The sequence below is a fragment of the Pantherophis guttatus genome, chromosome 3, assembly GCF_059756535.1.
Source record: "Pantherophis guttatus breed Tessera chromosome 3, ASM5975653v1, whole genome shotgun sequence".
Classification (NCBI taxonomy): domain Eukaryota; kingdom Metazoa; phylum Chordata; class Lepidosauria; order Squamata; family Colubridae; genus Pantherophis; species Pantherophis guttatus.
In genome coordinates this window covers 166,733,263-166,754,616 of record NC_142065.1, presented here as the reverse complement: position 1 = coordinate 166,754,616, position 21,354 = coordinate 166,733,263, and the positions used below count along the sequence as shown (strand labels likewise).

General features: G+C 35.7%; 1 protein-coding gene across 18 annotated transcripts in view; it reads right to left on the bottom strand.

The window, feature by feature from the left end:
• GREB1L (GREB1 like retinoic acid receptor coactivator) overlaps positions 1 to 21,354 on the bottom strand; it is a 152,773-nt gene that overhangs the window by 20,409 nt on the left and 111,010 nt on the right. For 13 of the 18 annotated variants that reach the window (XM_034429570.3, XM_034429572.3, XM_034429576.3 and 10 more), the window contains 11 exons: positions 19,849 to 20,034; positions 13,288 to 13,614; positions 10,684 to 10,812; positions 9,686 to 9,820; positions 8,446 to 8,643; positions 7,545 to 7,725; positions 6,847 to 7,039; positions 5,751 to 5,884; positions 3,964 to 4,303; positions 2,861 to 2,976; positions 1,526 to 1,770 (listed from right to left, as the gene is read on the bottom strand). In XM_034429570.3, the coding sequence (XP_034285461.1) occupies positions 1,526 to 1,770; positions 2,861 to 2,976; positions 3,964 to 4,303; positions 5,751 to 5,884; positions 6,847 to 7,039; positions 7,545 to 7,725; positions 8,446 to 8,643; positions 9,686 to 9,820; positions 10,684 to 10,812; positions 13,288 to 13,614; positions 19,849 to 20,034 (2,184 nt within the window). The remainder of the gene's footprint in view (positions 1 to 1,525; positions 1,771 to 2,860; positions 2,977 to 3,963; positions 4,304 to 5,750; positions 5,885 to 6,846; positions 7,040 to 7,544; positions 7,726 to 8,445; positions 8,644 to 9,685; positions 9,821 to 10,683; positions 10,813 to 13,287; positions 13,615 to 19,848; positions 20,035 to 21,354) is intronic. The other 5 variants (XM_060682005.2, XM_034429574.3, XM_060682004.2 and 2 more) reach the window with 1 other exon arrangement.

The window sequence follows — 21,354 nt, the reverse complement described above, 5'->3', positions numbered from 1 at the left end:
GTGTTTTCCCCTTTTTCCACAAATATTTTATTCTAACTACAGCATGTTTGAAAGAGACTTTCACTGACTTCAGAAATCAACAGATATTTGAATAAAAACAACTCTAATATTAGTTCTACATACCCTGGCTATTATGTTCACTTTCTAGACAGGAAAAAAAGCACAATTAGCCAGGATTCTCTCTGCTATTCAGCTGGCAGCAATGACTGTGCCATCCCTGCTCATTGAGCTATAGTCAATAAAGGTCAAAATTAGTCCACATCAGAAAAAAAATATCTAATATTGGCTTAGAAAAGAAATAATATCATTTTTTTCATAATGCTAATTGGAAGAATGTTTCAGCCTTCCACTGGCATTCAAGGCTATTTGAAATCCTGCATAAAGAAAAAGATATCCACTACTAATATTATGCAGTTACCTTCAAACTATCTCAGACAAGAGGATTGCTATATTTAGGTCCCATTATAGCCACTTGCCAATTTCCTGGAAGTCATCTGAATGCCAGGTGTGGTCCTATGTCTAGACAAGATAAAATGGCCATTCTAGGTGGTGGACTGGAACAGGCAGTAGCCACTCTACCCCAACACTTTGTTGTAAGACAGAGTAGAAAACTTGAGGTTTGAGATCTATAAGCAGTTCTTGAACCCTTTCCTGAGGTAGAGACTCCATCAACCTAAGTTATCATTAACTGGCAAGGGTTTACTACTATTTTAAGTGAAAAATACAAAAAAAATATTCTGAAAGCCCTAAAGCAGAGCTTTTTAAATACCATTTTTAAAAGACTAAAACACAAAAGAAGAAAATGAAACTTCAAAAATTCCTGCTTCAAACCTGGGAAATAAACTGGACTACCCACAGGTATGATATAGTCCTTTCCAGTTATGGCCCTCATTTGCCTAATACATATTAAAGGCCACCTCTGACCATTCAACGCAGCCTGTTGAAAGGACATTTAGAATCAGGCATTTGAGTTGACAAGCCACTCCAGTTGTGAAAGCCACAATTTCAATTTCTCACCTGAGGAGTATCCAAGGTCCTAATAGCAATGCATAAGTAAAGGGACTACAGTGGCTGCCTCTTGCATGATGACATGGGCGACTCCCATAGCCACCTTACAATGTCTCACTCTCCTAAGGGCAGGCTATTGATTGGATGAGTGTCTCATTAATAAGTGAGATTAATAAATGAGGGAGGAAACTGTGACAACTCTGAGGATGGCTATAACACTTCCACTTTAACTAATGGCTCCTCTTGAACTGCCTTTGCATACCCATTTCACCTCTTTCATCTCCATCCCCTCCATTCTGAAATAATACGATCAATCTGGATCGTATGCAAACTTCACCTATATCCATTCCTTTCCATTTTCCACTTATCCTATTCTCTCCTAAAAATTATTGTTTCCCCCCCATTTTCTTATACCCTGCAAAACTTCCTCTGTTATATCCTGGATTAGCAGTGCCTCCCAGACAAAAGGCATTCACTACAAGCTATAGCACTGTGAATGATAAAATTAAGAACCAACCTGAAGTTCCAGTCACAGCACTGCTGTTACTTTGTGGCCTCTCCAAGTCAATCAACAGCTCATCGGTATCATTCTCACCAATGCTGGTCTTCTCTTGCTCCTTTTCACTAAGGTCAAGAGCTACAATAGGCCCTCGAATTGCCTCCTTGGAAACATAGCAGCATGCTAGGCCTACTTCTTGTTCTAAGGCTGTGCGAGTTAAATAGCTTGAATCAATCAGTCGAAGATCACAGTATTTCAAAGACCTGGGGAAAAAGCAATATAGAAAGGCTTGCTGGACGATGGGGTTATAATTCTTGTCATTTAAAGTGATAAGTGAACCATCTGCACAAGGCAGAATGGGTTGTTGTTGTTTTTGAGTTTGTGTTTTAACTTTGCTAATAAAATTAAAAAAATATTGAAAAGAAGGTAGGACAGACTTTTTATACAAATAAAATAAAATGCAAATGAATTGTAATGCTTTATAAAATATGAACTTGTCAGACTTGTTTGGTTGTGATATTTAGGATATAGAGGCACTCACCATGATTTTTCAGCATTCTGTCAAACCACATTTTGTCTAATTACTCATCCCGCTTTTTTTGTTGTTTAAATTAGGGTTTTAAATTACAAGGCTAGATTGGATCATTTTCCTCAAATCAATTAAGAAATTTAAAGTTTTTGATTAATATGTTTAATTAGGTTCTCTTCATCTAGTTTTAGGATTTGTGTGGAGAACAGATCAGGTTGTAGGTCATATTTATGCAAAAATATTGAAAGTTCAAAGATATTCACAAACTTTTATGATGCTATTTACTGTACATGTATGGACTTTTCTTCCCAGAATCTTCCAGGCATCAGGATCATTACTAAAAATTCTGGGACTTGAATCCATGCACCTAGGCAGCAACCATATTGGTATAAACTGGGCCAAATAGAAGCCTTTTTACAACTGGAGCATTGCACTTATAAAACACCCTCTGTGACACATCCTGAAACCAAGAAAAGCTATTTCTATTATCCAGATTATAGCTCATATCAATTGTATGAAAATTCTATCTGTATTACTGAATACATATGCTGGGTTCTTTCATATGTTATACTTAGATTTTATAACAAACTGTGCACTATGATCTTAGGGATTTGAAACTCAATCAAATATTTTTTCCAGTCAATGCTGTCTATTTTCACACCTGCCTACAGTTACATGTGTTTTTTTTCCCTTCAATTATAAGACAGAAAAATTACATTTGTGATGTTGAAGATAACCAGATTGTCACCTAAAGAAAGAAATTGGAAATAATCTAGATATTTTAGGAAGCTTTTTTATTTGCACTGTGGACTAACTCAGCATACCTGGGAAATGTTTCCCCTAATGGATCCTTGCCAGTTAAAACAACAATGCAAGGTAGACCTTCTAAATCTTGATAAGTATGAGGAAACCAATCATCTTCTTCATTTCCTCTCCATGCCTATGAGAAAGAATAACAAAAAAGCTTTCAATCTCATTAAGGTTGTTTCAGAAACCCTTTTTGTATGAAAAAAAAATTCTAGTGGAGGATAGCAATCAAAAAATAGAACATCAGTTTTAAAAAGTCTGTAAACAGCAGGAAATGTATACAAATTGAAAGTTTTGCATTAGAAATCTTCTACAACTAAGCTCCCAGAGCAAAAACAATGAAAAGTAAACTATGGCAGTTTCATATATGGAAGATCCTTTCTTCCATATATAAATAAAGTTACAACATTTTCCAAATCTCACAGTTCTTTTTTTTTTTTTTAATTGCATTTTTCATGTCTTTGCCTCCTTTATTAGGATTCAGGCATACTGGTTGTTTTGAAGGTCACAAGACATGACTGAGAACCTTCAGAAACTCCATGGCAGACAAAATTATTTTTGACAGAGAATCTCTGTGCTTTCTTCTTTGCTCTCTGTGGTAGCTCTGGAGTTGGCAGGTATAAATGGCTACATTCACACTAGGCAAGCTTATGAATTAGCATTATGCGTGATCTGTCTTTAAATCTCCTTGCCCTGTTTGGTAAGAATTTCATCTGTTGTAAAAACAAACCTACATAAAATTAGGGGGGGAGGGAGTACATAACTAAACTCTACACAAAAACATTCAATGTGTGATGATCTATTATCAGAGTCTATCATTAGCACTTGAACAAATACAAGGTGATCAGAATAGTTTCATGTCTCTCAGTTAATATTCATAATTTGTGACCACAATTCTGCAAGGTAGATTCCTTTGTTTTATAAAATATATACAATTTCATTAAAGAAGAGAGAATGCCAGTATTATATCCCCCTACTATATCCTGCTTTTGTCCAATATCTCTATGGTTTCTCCATAAGAAGTTTAACAAAGAAATCAAACAATGGGTTGCTATATGCTTCCATGGAAGTTTAGCAGATTGGGCTATTAGTCACACACAAACAGGCCTTTGAAGCTAACCTTTAATCTTTTCACAAAGTGCTTGGCAATCATAACCTCTGAAGCTGGGTTCCCCAAAATGATCTCAAAACGATACTGCAGACCTAGTTTATCTCGTGCTTCTTGCAGCCTCTCTTTTGCCAGCATTGCCAGTTGCACAGAAGGAATCCGGATCACTAACATGTGCCCGCGGCCATTCTTATCCTTGCCAGGAGCAGTGATGATATCATCCATTATGCTGAGAATTTCTGGTGTGCTGTGGTCTCTTAGTGAGGACATAGTAGTGAGAGCCATCAAAGCTTCCAAATACTGCTGAATGAGGAGATAGCAGCGAATCACCATACTGTGCAGCCTGGGATACCTTGAAAGAACAGAGGTCATTTTGATATAAACATATCTGGCATGAAAGATGATACTTCTGTTCTGGATAGTTGGAGTCCCCTGTGCTCAGTTGTGGGCATATAAGCATTGTGTTTAAATGTATCTTTTAGTTTGAAAGGTTATAGTCATACAGATGATCTCTAGTAGACATAATCTAAGCAAATATAAGAAATTCCCACTAAAGTAATATTAATATATATATATATTTATTAATATAACCTCCAACAAACATGGTCATACTGGCTGAAAATTCTGGTATTTGTATCCCAACATATCTAGTACTATAGGATTGGAAAAGGTGCCTTAGTATTTTCATAACTGAACTTATTCCTGATTTATACAAAGAATACTGGAAGAACCCAAAGACTAGATTGTTTATGAACAACAGTCCTCTTAATGAGTGGATGCTTGAAAGCAAACCAATAGTGAAATCTAAGCTAACACTTTGATTTATTATAATTGACAAGTTTACCACAAATTATTAAGTGTCCTTTTGGCAACTTAAGAGACAAATAAATTTATTATTACAAAAACCTACTGCTCCTTTAATCAGATGAATGTATGTATCTGATAAAGTAGTGATCCAGGAAACATTAACCAATAATAAATTTGGCAGTCTTTAAAGTAGGGGTGTCAAACTGGCGGCCCATGGGCCGGATGCGTCACACGCAAGTCACGCCCACCCCAACTCTGTGAAGGGGAAAACATCATGATACGTCACGTGACGGCAACATGACACCATAAATTTGACGCCCCTGGTTTAAAGTGTTACAAGACACATTGCTTTGCTTCAACAGCTTATTGTTCTCTCAAAACTGTCTCAGTAATTAACTAAGTTTAAACCATTGAAAGATTATGTGGGGGAGCAATTTTCAAGCCTACTAATTATTTCTTAAATTTATTACATTACCACAATTTGGAGCAATTTTATTATTAGCCATTTTAAAAACCTTTTAAAAGTTAAATGTATGAGAAATTAATTTATAAGTAAATATAATAATGATAGATTAGGTACATATTAGTCATTTTAAGATCTTACTGCTGAATTTAGAAAGCTAAAAAGGACTGGATCTGATTAATATTTGGCTAAAGACCCCTCCCCCCCAAGTAAATACTAGGGCTGTGAGTTAGACTGGGAAGTTTTAAAAAATCATATCCTTTTGGAATATATGAGAAAAGCATTATTCTTTTAAGGCGATCATGTCTTAAAAGGTAGGATCACTCACAATGTAATTTAAAGACAACCTCTAACAGCCTTCCTTAGATTTATACCAGAAAGATTTCAATATGAACAATATCGCAAGAATTTATCTAGATAGTATTAGCATTCTCACTGTTTCCCTATTTACATATTGAATTTATTAAATAAAAGAGACTGCCTGAGTGCTGAAACGTACAGTCCTAAGTACTATTCCCAAAGCATTTACCTCTCTAAGAGTGTATTCACCATTTTTTCAAAAATTTCATCACATCTCAGAAGAGGGCTTGTGATTCCCCACTGCAGAGACTTGCTGTATTCATTTAAGCCAAAGTACAATTTCTCATCTTCGGTTATTTCCTCCTGTTTGATACATTTTAAACAAAATGATTCTCAGAATCAGATTACACTTAACCTACATTTAAAACATAAACCTTTTGTGCCTTTCCCCCTTAACAGTGAACAAAATTATGTCTGTATACATTAATACTTTCCTCCACTGTGAACAATGCAGCTATTAAACACAATTGGTTGTTTAGATAAACTATCTTTCCCAGAAGAGCCACTGCAATTCCAAATAAAAGATTGTAAGATATACAACAACATAAAAATTAACACAACCCCAATCCTTCATACATATTATTCTAGAATTAACTTCAGAATAGAATTCAGAACAGAAATCATAACAGAATTAAAATCCAACCAAAGGAGAACCAATATATCATCAAACCAGTAAATGCTAGTAAATGCTAGATTATCTTCGTCTACATCATTTTTCTCATATGATGTGATTTATGCCTGCAGTTTTTTTTCCCAGGTATCCCCTTAATTTCTTCAAAATTAAGGAAATGGTTAAGAAAGGATTTTGAAGTGAGGATCCCTCTGTGATCAAAGACTTAAAAAATATTCCTAGCTTTTTCTACACTGCTACATTTTGAAGTAAGTTATTCTTTTAAAATACTATTAGTTGAAAATTTTAGCCAGTATTTTATTTCTTTTCTTGTGTAATTCAATCCAGAAATCCAATTCATCACTGAAAGGCAAAATTTAAATTCCTGAAAATAAAGGTGGGACTAAATAATTTCTAGAATATCAAAGGCAAATCGAGGCATTGATAATCTGTCTGATTACTAAATGGAGTACTGTATAGATGACCACCGTATGAAAACATTTCCTCCTTGAATGCAACCAGATTTTGATAATAAACTATCAAAATAAACCAAGAAAGCAATTCCCCTCTTTATTATCAGTGCACTTGAAGCCATGCTATTCAGAATACATTTAACATTTCCTAAGTATTTTATTTGTAATCTTTAGATCCTTACCATATTGCCAAACTGTATCCAGTGCACCTCATTCGCTGAGTTGATTCGGGATTGGAGAGTCTGAAGAGCAGATGGAAAAGAACTCACTTGGAGGACAAGGAGATTGAAAGCTTCAAGGACTTCTCTGCAGTTTATCACTCTATCAGCAAGTCCTTGACTAGGCTCTCCATGAGACAGTGAGCTTGAGATAGCACTGGGAAGAGAGTCAAAACACGACATGTCTGGTATACCAAAATAAAATAGATTAAAACAGAAACAGCAAGATTCACTCAGTTCAAAAAGGAGCATGATCCATATCTTTTCTCACCCCTGTAGTATAACCAACAAAATTCACTTCTATGAAACCTGCAGCAGTGTTCCTGCTTAAATATTGATACCAATGAAGGTTACCCTCATTTCATAAAAAATATTTCCACACATTTAGAACAACAGAGAACCAATTTTAGAAACATGTAACTCCTCATTCTGGTAACAAAACCAAATGAAATAATTACAGTTGTAACTGCCTCCTTCTCAATCCCCCCACAAAAAAACCCAAGCCGTCTTTAAAACAGGTTTGATATAGTTCAATGACCAAAGGCATTTATTGCGACATAACTTATTATAAGCAATCTGAAAAGCACATCCTCACTATTGGTTTATAATATGAAGTCTATAGCTTAGTTTTCAAATTATATGGCTTTACTTCAATGCATTACCTTGTTAAATCCACGTGGGCATTGTCATGTACAAGCACAAAAAGAGTATATGGATTCTGTTTCACTCGTCTCATGAAACTATCAAACTTGGTTTGGACCTCATTGTCAAGCTGCACAACATATTTTTCTGCTCTTTGGTAAGCTGTTCCACTTTCTTCAAGCCCTAAGTCTACAAGAACACCTAGAAGAAGAAACGAGGATTTTATTCAAAATTAATAAAGATTTTTTTAAGTGTCAAAGCAGCACGTAAAAGGTATGATTTCAATTATCAATCTATATATGCCTATAAAATCCATGCTGTATATATAGTATCATACATAAATGTGCACCCATTGTTACAAGACCAAAAATATTGTAATTGTGGCATATTGTTACATATTTACTCACTCTAATCACCTAGAAAAATATTTGCGAACAAATGATAGATGAAAATTAAGTTTTACTTTTCTTACAGCCTCTTATCCCAAAGAGGCCATTCAACAGCTTCAGAGACTATTTTTTCATCTATGAAATCTTCTGTGTTAAATAGCCCTGTAGGTATTTGCACTAACACTTTGTATTACCACTTTGTAAAGCTTTAGAAAATTGCTTCGCAATGCAATGTAAGCAAAGCAACTCTTTCTAAACAACAAAAACAGCTGTGCTTTTTGCAGTGCTCATCTAACTGCTTCAGAAGATGCTCAGTTTTCTTCATATGATTCAGAAAGAGATGTTTTATTCAAGCTTTACTGAAATTACTTCAGTTGAGAGGCTTATGAAATTATAAATCATAAGAAAAAGTCCTAACAGGACTTCCATTGAACAGTCTCCTATATAGCTCTTCTATCTCCCCTTAGCAGGAAAAAATAGAATTCTGAAAAATAAGTTTCTGCTGGATTTAATAAGCTTCTTGGTTATTTACCTGATTGTCGAATCCGCTGGATGGTTTGTTGAACAAGGACCTCTGAACGAGGAACGACAACAATAAAATCTACTTTGTTGAAGTGGCCCAGATCCAGACTTTGGTTGCCACTATCTGCTATGGCACACACCTGTGACAAGAGCTTTCTGGCAACGGTGAGTTGTGGTTGATAAATCTGGAAAGTTTCAGTATCCAAGTCTAGGATAAAGTAGAATCATCATTTATTTTCTGGTCCAGAAGTTGGCACTGAAATCCACTGCTATATGTGGCCCCAAAACACAACATCTCTTGTATTCTATAAGTCACTATTTTAAAACCAAAAATACATAACATTATAATATACATCCTAAAATAAACCTCTTAGAATTAATCCCTAAAACTTTTGATTCCACTCATATGCAGCTGCTTCACATAGCTTTGTCCATCACAAACAATATTAGTTGTAGCTCCTGGACACTAAAACATGTCTGTCTCTCTTGTGATTTAGAGCAGCCTTACCTAATTTGGCACCTTCCTGATGTGAGCTTATTGTAGCTCCCAGAATTCTAAAATTTCTGGAAAGACTTCTAGAAGTTATATTCTACACACATCTAGAAAACAAGGATTAGGGAATGCTGAGCTAGAGAAGTCTGATAATTGGTTTTCTCTTTGAAGTGAACTAGGCCTACCTAGGCCTCGCTATAAGAATATACTGTAAGAACTGGACTAGAATTCCACTCTTCCCCGAAAAGGTTTATGGTTAGGAGAAAAACAGGATGAATAAATACTATAATAATATAATATGACATATTGTAAAATTCATTAAATAAATAGCATAAATAATTTCAATGTTAAAACAATAGCCTTAATCTGTGCAGCTACAATACTAGTATTTTTTAACAAGAGTGCTTAAAATCAAGAAATTATTTAATGTAAATTTAAAGCTGTCACCTGCACATTTTGCCAATAGGATAAATATCATGCTATTATTTTAGAAAAAAATCCATTTGAACTGGAGAAAAACATGGCAATATTGACATCCAAAATGCATGCAAACAGATATTCCTTTCCTCTTTTACATTCATCAGCATACGAACTGCTTCCAAACTTGAGGAAACCACCAGCAGTAGTTTCATGATTGCAGCATCTGGCTCCTAAGTTTTTTGTGGTTGCAATGTTTAAGCCGGTGATGCAAAATTATCCTGTTCCTATGTATAGACTAATGTTTGACAGAAATTATTTCTTATGAGATAATCCTTACCCAGTACTTGAGTGGAAATCATGGCAGCTGCTTCTTGAGATGATACACACTCATTAACATCTCCACTGAATGGAATGACGACGTTATCTCCCCGTCTCTGTTGCATCATCTCTAATAACTTGTCCAATTCATCACCTGGTAAAGAAGTCATTCATAATATAAATATTTATTTATCTCATTAAATATTTTGTAAGAAATGGTGTGAAGTCATGTATTACTTTAAACATGAGGATCCAGAGCCTCATTTATTCTTGGCTGTTTCATTACTTCAAGGTATGAATCTGTGAATGTAGAGAGTATCAAGAGTGGATTTGCTCAGGAAGATTGTGTCAGCACTTTAAAGCCAGGTGTCTCAGTTAAAAGACCTACAACTTTAAAGCAAGAACACAATTTGTGAATGTGAAGTTTCACTCAGTCAATTTTGAAGCAATGTTTAGTTTTTATTACTGTCCTTTTGCCATGGCAATAATTGGGTGACTTTAGGAGCCTCCTGCCAAAGTCAATTTCAAAGAGGATATTGTAGACTGAATGCATTAGACTTTAGAATCGAAGGATTGAAAATAATAACTGATTATCAGCATTGTTTGAAAAGAAAACATAAAGCCTATTGCCCTCCAATTTTTCTCCTGCCTGGGCAAAACACAGAAGCTTCTAGCTTGGTAGAAGAGATAATTAAATTAATAACATTTTTACCAAATAATTCATTTATATTAAACAGGAGGGGGAGCTCTTAACATAAGATAACATTAAGAGGAAATAAATTAATGCTTTTAAGAACTGACGCGAAAGTAAAATTATTTTCTTCCTATTATCTCTTTTTGTTTACTTTTACATATGCACTCCTTCATAAAATTTGAAGACTTTTTGAACCAATTTTAAAATGACAGCCTGTGATAATCAGTATTAAATCTGTTAATTTCTGAGGTGAATATTTTTTCATTTGTAAAAATGGCCATATGATTAATTCAAAGTAATGGCAGACTGTAAGATTCACTCACCTAAAGATGTGTTTTTGAAATGTGATGCTAGAAAACTAACTTTTCCTGTAATGAGCTCGTAACTTATCTCCTTTAAAAACTCACTGGTGGTAAGCATGCTCTCTGCCAGAGCTCTAGACTGGTATTGACCTATGGAAAAAGCAAGGGGGTGGGGTGGGACAAGAGAAAAAAAAATCAAGACTGCTTAACATGAATTTTACCTTCCTGTGTTTCTTTTAACACTCCCCAGAAAAGCCAAGTAGCCTTATGTAATTAATGAAGACTGTTGTATATCTTTTATTTATCCAATCATCTTGAAAATCTAAAACTTCTGGCTATATAAACTTGTAAACATTTTGTAATCTCTCATTATATAACAATGCTTTTTTTAAACTATTATTCCAGAAACCTATCAGTAGCTCACCTTTTAAAAGAGAAAACGTAACATTAACAAAAAGGATTTATTGATGGAAACTCTGTCTTCAGTCCCAACTACCTCAGACTCACTCTACCAGCAAATGCTTTTTGCATTCTACTCTGTCATTAAAATACAAATTTGGTTTGTAGATTATTAATTCCCCACATCTCTGGGCTATATATCTGGTTGAATTAAATTACAACTCTTATAAGTATTCAGGTGTGGCGCTAATGTTTAAAATCCTAGATACATTCACATAGAAACAAGTTTTATTTAACTACTACATTATCGGAGATTTCAAGGAGGCATAAATTAGAAGCCTGTCCCTAATTTTATCCTCCCCAAAATACATCTTGAGGTAGGATGACACAGTATTACTGGTCCAAGGTCATCCAGTTGAGCAGGGTTGAGCAGGACTTGAATCTCCCTGGACTATGTCCAAGAAATTAACCACACACTAGTATATTTGAGTAAACATCGGTAAGATTGTTTAACCACTTAACACTCTAAACCTACAAAACAGTGATTGAAACACACAAATCTGTCTCTTTCTGTCACCATATTTGGTTTCTAATCTATATTAATAATAGCCAGTTTGATCTAGTGGTTAAGGCACCAGACTAGAAATCAGGAGACTGTGAACTCTAGTCCTATCTTAGGTATGAAAGCCAGCTGGGAGACTTTGGATCCAGTCATTCTTTCTCAGCCCAATTCACCTCACAACTTTGTTGTTATAGGAAAATAAGGGGAGGGAGGAACATTAGGTTATTTTTCCACCTTGAGCTATTTTGAGTTATTTTTTTAAAAATAATAAAGGTGGAATAAAAATGTCTAAATAAAAAAAATCAAACATAGAGAAATGGTACAAAAACTCTCACAGCTCTTTAGCTGCATTTAATGCCATTTGAGAAAGTCTGAATGTTTGAAAAACAAGCACTAAAAATAGCAACAGGTAACAGCAGAAAATTTTAACACAGACTATTCTGCAAGCAAGTTCTTCCCCATTCAGTAGATTAGTACATTGTGCAAGTCAGAGTGAAATCTACTTTTCTCCATATCAGATTATTTTGCCTAGAGGTTTAACATCTAGTATATTATTTTAAAATTAAAATGAAACCTTGCTTACTTGGGGGGGAGGTGTTGTGTTCTTTGGTTCTATTTCTTACCAAAGAAATCTAGCACATATTATTGCAGGAAAGAGGGCACTTCAACCACCACAAAGACCATTCTGGATATGAAATCAGTTGGGGCCTGGAAAGGTACAAGAATTGAAGGGCTGGAGAAATCATTTACTTCCTCCATTCTCAAAGGGTACCAATATTCTTCCTACTATCAATGAATGTGGGATGGTGGGCGATGGAAAAAAACATATTTCTGGAATGTTTCTGAAAATCTGAATGTACCCATTTTACAGTTCTAAGATAGTCAAAGCTAACTTCTGTGGAAGGTTTTTGATGGTTAAAGTTGATGGTATAACCCACATGCCAGGATACAGAACAGGGGTGGGTTCTACATTTTTTTACTACCGGTTCTGTGGGTGTGGCTTATTTTGTGGGCGTGGCTTGATGGTCATGTGACAAATATTTAGGATTTAACAGAGGTACTGGTCTACCAGGTTTTAACTGCTTGCAGAGCTGTACCGATCTACCCATTTATTTTTGCAGGCACTGGTCTACCCATTTATTTTTGCAGGCATCGGTCTACTCATTTGTTTTCTTTTAACACTGATCAGCTGTAGGGCAGCCCTTTGAAGCCCGGTGGCAAGTGTTTAAACAGTTTTTTTCCCTCTAGCCATCAGCTGGGACTCAGGAGACAGCAATAGATTGGGGGTGGGGGCAAATAAAAGGTAAGAATAACACGGGGGTGGGGGGCGGGGGGGCGAAACTGGTTCGGTGACATCATATCGTCACCGCTACCGGCTCGGCAGAACCGGGAGGAATCGGGAGGAACTCACCACTGATACAGAATAGTGTTATGTTGTTTTGTGAGTATTTAATGTTGTCTATGATTTTTGTTTGGAGTTGGTAGTATAAGCAGGTTATTTAAAAGTAGATTTCAGTAAGCCTTCTGTCTGCTTATCTCTCTGACTGGGATCCAACAATAACACAGAAACTATATGTTTAAAACATACTAAGACACCAAATATTTTTATTACATTTCAGTAAAAATGTAGTTAAGATACTATGCAAAAAAAAAAAAATACCTACCTAAAACTATCACACAGAACTCACTTCCTCTGATCTTCGAGGTGCAGATAGCAACCACATAATCTGGCACCCTCTGTTGGTGCTTCATTTCAGTCAGTGACCGCAGTGTTTCAGAAATGCCTTCTGCCAAGGAATTCTGAGTAACCACCACATGTACCATGTCTTGGGAAACACTAGCAATTAATTTAGCAAGCCATGGAAGTTGAGCTGGCGACAAGGAGATGCTCGGCGCATTCATTTGTAAGGACTGTTCCCTTGAAGTAAATTCCTGCATAGCTTTCAGCATGATCTGTTCAAATTCTTCCCTGAGAGGTATCCTATCAGGACCTGCAACGTCATTAAATAGGGAATCAAAACATATAATAAGCACCTCTTCCATCAATCTAACTTGTCCTGTTACTAGGTCAGAAGCCTACCAAAATAATACACTCAAAATAGACAGTTTCCCCATTTAAAAACATCAGCATCAGCATAGATTTAACTATTATCATAATAGAAAATTCAAAAAATAACTGTTTGGCAGAAACAGTTGCTAGGTACAGAACAAGATGTCAACAGGTTACTTGGTTTGTCTCTTACAATGGTTCCCTCACTCTCTTCTTGGCAGCCATCTTTCTCACAGTGGGCTACTGTTCCTACTTCAGTGGCATTCTAGAGCCTGCACCATGGGTGGGAAACTACTGGTTTAGCAACCAGTTTGCTGAGCGCGCAATTTGCAGAAAATTAAACTGAGAGCAAGGAAAACAGCTGAGGAGCGGCAATCCGCTCTGCAGCCCTATCAGCTGGGCTTCGGAAGCAGAAATATAGTTAAGTATAATGCAGGGGCGGGCGGGCCCACTTGAAAGAAAGAGAGAACCGGTTTGTTCATGGCTGAAAGTTGGAGCTAACGGTTCACCCGAACTAGTAGAATCCCATCACTGGCCTGCACTATATTGGATTGATAATGACTATTTGCAACAATGCTTGGGAAACAATTGAAACAAAAAATTCTTCTATTTCTACCATTCCAATAATTTTATCACAGTGTGTTTATAGATAGCCAGTGACAGAAGAAGTCAGCAGTTGTCCCTTTGCCTTAATGCACAATCCACTAGGCTGCCTCCAATCTTGTGTTAGTACACTAACAGAGATAGAGATGGCAGCAATTCTACATTATCATCATATACAGAAGTGTAAGAAGAATGTGTATAAATCTGCTTGCCTGTGGAAGGTTCACTTATATAATATGAAAAAACCCTATTTTTACAGCTTTCTAAAGCACAGATGCATTGGATTACAATTCCCATTATTATGAGCTATTTTACTATGCCTACAATATGTGAAAGTTGCTGTAGTATAGTCTTCAAAGGGAAGGTTCAGAAGGACAAATATCCAGATCTGGAGCTCTGTTATCGGCTGCAGATGCCTTCCGGCAGGCATCTGAAGGCAAAACAGAGGCCGGGGCGATGCATATGAGTGGCAGCAAGCGGCTGCAGAAGGCGAGGCAGGTGTCAGGGTATGCAAGGCCTGATGAGTAGGGCAGCTCCACCCCCCCATCCCCACCCTAGCTTATTTTTACCTGTGTGCCGCGCCTCACCCCCTGCACCGCAGGGTGGGCAGGGTCTTAATTGGGGCTAATTTTGTGGGTCGGGCTTAATTTGATTGCATGTGCTCAAAAACATGATAGGGCTTCTTTTCAAGGTGGGTCGTCTTTTTGGAGAAACACAGTAGGTCTATTTAAAAAACCTATAATTTCAAATGATTTAGGAATTATTTAGAATTGCAAGAGAACAGAAAATTTCCCTGATGCTTCAGTTTGCTCAATGCCAAGAAAAACTTCAACTACTTATAAAATTCACCTTTTAACCCTTCAGGACCAGAGATTTTCCATTTTTAATATGTTCAGTTGCTTGTATAGATTAATTGATCCTTATATTGACCAATATAATTGGTCTATTATATTTAAGCCATAAATTCTTAATTCTTAAATATCCTAAACTTGCTCCATTTCGCCAGGTGTGCCTGCATCAATATTTTCCCCCTAAAATAAATTCTTAAAATAAATATATTCATGACAATACTTTTTGTAGAAATCCAATTTGATTCTGACTAAATACATATACAAAAACCAATGTATCAAACTTCAATTAAAAATACACCTTTTTGAATCTTTTCTACTGTGAAATCAACATTAGCTTTAAGTAAAATGCAATCGCTTTGGCTTATTACATCTTTGCCCATAATTTTTATTCTAAAATATTTGTCTTTCCCCCCCAATATATATGTTACTTATAAGAAAAGTACAGACAAATTTAAATATTTACCAATTCTAATTCTTTTCATTTGATCTCCTAACTTCCTAGCATTTAGAAAAAACTATCCTATGCTATTCACCTCCTGACTATTTACACTTCTCTGTTCCTACCATTTTTGCAGAGTAAACTCATTAACAATGAAACTTTATTCCAAGTCAATTCATTGGCATTGTCTGAGAAATCTTCCCCCAAAAATGATTTTTTTTTTTGCCTTTCCCCACCTTTTCTCAGTTTTTCTCTCCATTCCCCTCCCCTTCTCACTAACTACTTCCTAACCATTTAGACCACATATGAAAGCAGTTCACAGAGGACTAATTAAACCCTCTAATTTAAAAACCTGACTTTTCCCCCAGGCCTTCCCTTAGTTTGGGTGGACCCCTTTAAACTGTGGAGAATGTGAAAGAATGGTTTATTGTTCCCTCAGACACCCATTCTTTTATATACTATTGTTGTTTACTAACATTGTAAAGCAACCAGAGTTGTTTTGGAGTTAAGTGACAGAAAAATTAAATTAAATTAAATAAATTAAAATTAAATACTGTAGACAGTCTAGTTGAGCTGTAGTTTCTCCATTCCCAGATTCTCTTATTCTTACATTAACTTGTTTACAATTCTCTCATCTCTATATTTGATCTTATTTCCCAACTAATATGAAAAATATTAAACATCTTACAACAACTATGTCTCTACTCATCTCTTGAAACATAGGAATCTTCTTTATGGATAAAATGACATTAACTAGAAACAAAACTCCCATTTTATGTTATTTCTATTCTGCTATTATTATTTTTACAAATAACTGAAGGCGGTGAACATATCCCAGACACCTTCCTCTTCCTATTTTCCCCACAACAATAATCCTGTGAGTTGGGCTGAGAGAGAATAACAGGCCCAAGGTCTCCCAGCTGGCTTTCAAGGCTAATACCATATTTTGCTTTTTCATCATTCTTCCGTCAAAGACTGATAACTTTTCTTTGTAACATGGTTGAATATCTTGAAAATATAATACTTGAATATCTTGAAAATATAATACTTTATCTCTGTCCCAATTTATGTCTTCCAGCCCACAAATGTTTTGCTAAGTTCTGTCTCTCACCAGAGCATTTACAAATCTTAGTATTATAGCCCTTCCACATGTTTATCAGAAAATTTTATGTCTGATAGCTTTCTATTAAGCTTGCTATGAAATATACAGTTTTTCTACATTTTCTCAAAGTCTCACATTATTTATTCTATTCTGATCCTGAATAACAGAAAATCCAAATAATGTCTGTAACTTTTCCAATATCAATATTTATTTTTAGTAATAACTTCATATGCTTTGCCAGCATTTTGGGCAACCTCCACAACTTGAGAAGACAATTCTTTAAGCTGTTCATTAACTTGTTCAAACATAACTGCCAAGTTTTGTCAGATTGGAAGAGCTAACTTAATTCCTTACATCTTTAGTTTTTAGTTGAGTTCTTAAAATAGATTTCCCAATGGACAGTTTGAAAGCTTCATCCTGAATGGTGCTCAATTTTCCTTATATTTGTAAAACCATCCTCCGCCCCCTGCCCCCCATGTCTTTTTTGTTACTATAGTGGAGTGCCACTTCAGCCACTTCGGGATCAAACATGTAAGCCTTAGTTCCTCTTTTTTGGAATGACCTTTCTTTGACATATTTTTATTACTAGTCATGCCAGTTAGGTGATTGAGAAGAGACCAATGGATCATCTTTTCTGGTAGCTAGCAACAACCTCCTCCACTTTCTCACCCTTGGTTTTAATATTTAAAGAAACCTGAGCACACATTTAGATTTATCCCACCAATGTTAGCAGATACTAAGCACTGCCCTACTGTTTGGATCTGATACATTATTACAGAAACTTGTTTTTTGTAAGGGCATTAAAATGAGTATTGTTCTTATTTTGATCAGAGGTGTTCAGAAGTTAGTTTTTCCTCACTTTGTCTCACCTAGCCAGTTGCATCAGGAGATAATGGTTCATGAAAGAAATAGCTAACAAGTTGCCAAGGAAATGTTTCCATTATCAAATCAGCACATAAAATAGTCACTGAATATTGATTGGCACAAGAGAAATCAAAGGAGTAAGGATAACTTTTGCTCTCAGATTTTGACCTGTGCTCAGTCAGATCAATACCCTAGCATGGATATTCCATCCCTCTTGGCCAAGGGAACCAGCATTGTCTGTTAACTTCTCACTGAAGGGGTACCTATTAATCTACTCACATTTGCTTTCAAACTGCTAGGTGGGCAGAAGCTGGGGCAGGAACAGGAACTTACCCCGTTGGGCAACACTTGGGTCTCAAACTCAGGCTGTTAGCTTTCCCGTTCACAAGCTCAGTATCTTTAACTGCTGAGCCACTGTGCACCAATCCAGAAAGAGAAAGTACGTATTATAAAATTTGATTTTGTTTCCTGTGAAACTTGGATTGCATATTTACAAGTACAGTAATTACCTGCTCAAAACTATGAACACTGAATTTTGCTACACATCTGATTTTGTAATATGTACCATCTAATATGAAAGAGAAAGTACATATTACAAAATCAGATGTGTAGCAAAATTCAATTGTGGTTGTGGTTTTGAGCAGGTAATTTTGAGCAGGTAATTGAGCAGGTACTTGTAAATGTGCAATCTAAGTTTCACAGGAAAGAAAATCATTAGTGTGCATGTAAAAAATGAAGCAACATGCAATGTATGTAAACACATGGAGAAATGTATGTACTTTTTACATTGCTTTTATTAAAAGAAACCCCTCAAAAATACTTAATCTAACTCCTTAATCTTCATTTTCCACATTTGTTACTTGACACTGAAAACATTCTCCTGAGTTGTTTCCTGTGACGTTTAGCCTAAATTTGAGAAAACATTCGGTTATTTTGGGACAGAAGGGGAGGGAGGGAGTGGCCATTGTCAGTTACCAGGAATATAAAGTCCTGTTACTGGAACTTTCCATATTTTTCCCTAGGAAAACAGCCAGAATGTACAATATTCAATCAAATATTTAGCTTTTGATTTGTGGGTGTTTATGCTTTAAAAATAATACTCATAGATAAATGCAGATGATACATTACTATATAAAGTTCAAGAGAAAATTTGTCTTCTCACCAGTATGGTTAAGATACTGTTAGATTTCAATAATTTTTATATCAACTGAGTTTTTCAGTTAGGGTTAGAGCCAAGTCTTATATATAGCCATATATTTTCGAATCCATCCCAATTTTCAACACTGCTTCTTTGATTTTATACCTTTCCCCAAATACAGGATTCCCGGAGCAAAACTCCTGGAGCACCCAGTAAAATACTGAGAAAACAGATAAAGAATACTTGAATCTGCTGAAAACTGATTGATGGTTGCCTTGTGCAATTTTACAAGAAAGAAGATAGATACACAAAGCATAAAAAAAAAAATTATTTGCTGTAAATAATGTGAAGAAGTGTGTGTTTTTTAAATGTTTAATTATACACTTTAACCATTCAGATCAAAATTATTTGAAACACTGTATTTCTCTTCAAAACAAGAACTTCATAAATTATTATTACATTTTCCCAGGAGAGACACTCTTGTAAAATATTTGTGAAAATTCTTGGCTAAAAAAGCACCCACGTATGTTTCTGCGTAAAATGTGCTTAAAAGGAAGATAATTTGTGTGCATGCGGTCATGTGCATTGCTGTCTGCTGCAGATTTCACAATACAGTTCAAGGGCATTTCAAGTATCCAACATCAACCATTAATGCTTTTACAAATAGAGATTAGCCATATTGGGGAGGGAATCTACTCATCAAGGAACACTGGTGCCATTCCAATGATGAGGCAGACTAATTTGTAACTAGCAAGCAATCCATATTGGGTTCTTACTATAATGAAGTTGCAAAATTTGAAAATGATAGAAAATTATCCTGAAACATATTTATTTGATTAAGTTCTTTCTATTTTCTTAATTGTATGCAAATATACCTTGTGTAGAGGCTGCCCTACTTGCTTACATTTTACAGGGTAGAATTTATCCAATAACATTTCATGTAGAGAAGCCTTTCTCTATGAAAGCAGATGGTTATAACTTGAAGTTGCCCCAAAGTAAATCAGAATTTTGAAAATTGAAAAAATTAAAAAGATGATAATATACCTAGAATGAAGGCAGAATAACTTCTGTCATAATTTTTGTGACACTTAGTCTCATAAAAAGTTTATTATCTGTTGATTTGTAGGAGATAGTATTTATGTACACCCAAAAAAGCAATATACTTTTTAATGTCTTACCTAGCCAGACAAGATACTGTATTGTTAAAATAATCATGTTCTCCACACTTAGTAACTGATTCCCAGTTAAACCAAAAAGATCCAAATCTTTGTTTTCCAGCTGAGGAATCTTGTAGGAATTCACTAGCAATGGACTTACAACAATGTCTCCAACATTCCCATAGAAATAAGGTAAAGTGCCGTAACCTTTCAAAAACAAAAAGACAAATTCAAATTACTGCAGAATTGCTTTCCAATTTTTTAAACGTTATAAAATAAAAATTATTGTTAAGCAAGGAATCAAAATACACTTTCTCACAAAAATATGAAAAACTCTTTTTTAGGTGGGATGTAAAGACCATTACAGACCATTATTTAACAATGATAATTCGGACCAGCTACTCCATCGCTAAGCAACATAAACATAAAGTGCAATATCATGTGACCAGAGCAAGTTATGATGGAAATTGTTGCAGTTTCAGTTATCATTGTTAAACAAAATGTCATATGATTACCATTGGCAACCGTCTTTGCTTGTTGAAAACCAGCAAGGAAGTCACAAATGGTATCACGTGACCAAGAGACACTGTGACTGTCATAACTGTGAGCTGGTTACCAAGTGCTCAAATTGTAATCATGTGATTGTAGTGACCCTGTGACAGCCGCAACTGTGAAGATTGGTAGTAAATCTCCTTGTTCAGTGCCATCATAATTTCAAATTGTTGTTGAACAAGGAATTATTCAGTGAGGACTACTTATATAAACCTAGATGACAAAGACATCTATGCATGTTAGGGTCTAACAAAAATGAAGAATAATAATGTAGTAATGATTGTAACATATAGATATCTTTCTCTATTAACAGTAGTACTAACTACTAATATGTATACATATATACATACACACACACACACACATATACACACATACATATATACATACACACACACACACACACACATATACACACATATACTTCTTTTCTAGGTATAGTTACCCTTTCTGTCTCAGTAACTTGACAATGTCTCAAGTTCAGAAACTAAAACAGCATTCTGTTCTTTTATTCTTTTAATAGAAATTTTAAAATCTAGCTCTAAAATATATACTCTACCTCAATAGGTATTAAATTGATTTGAATGAAATTACTATTTCTTGGAAGGGAGAGGACGGAACTGGAAGCATAGCACTTAAATGTAGAGTGGAATATATGTAATATAAGTACAGGTACATTACTGTTGTGGCCCGCCAGCAGCCTGCGCAGATTGTTGCTGATCCTGATGACGAGGAGGCTGTTGTGGTGCTGCGCCAGCAGCCTGTGCAGCCAGCGCTTGAGTCAGATAGTGAGGAGGCTGAAGAAGATGTGGTGCCAGAGGCAGGGATTCAGTCAGGGCCTTCAGAACCTCCAGAGGCTCCTTTAAGTGAAGAGGATGAAGAGGAGGAGCCTCTTCTCAATGCACGGGCATGCAGAGCTGCCAAAAGGCAGGAATGGTTCCTCAGGAGGAGGTCTCCTCGAGAGTAAGGCTTGGG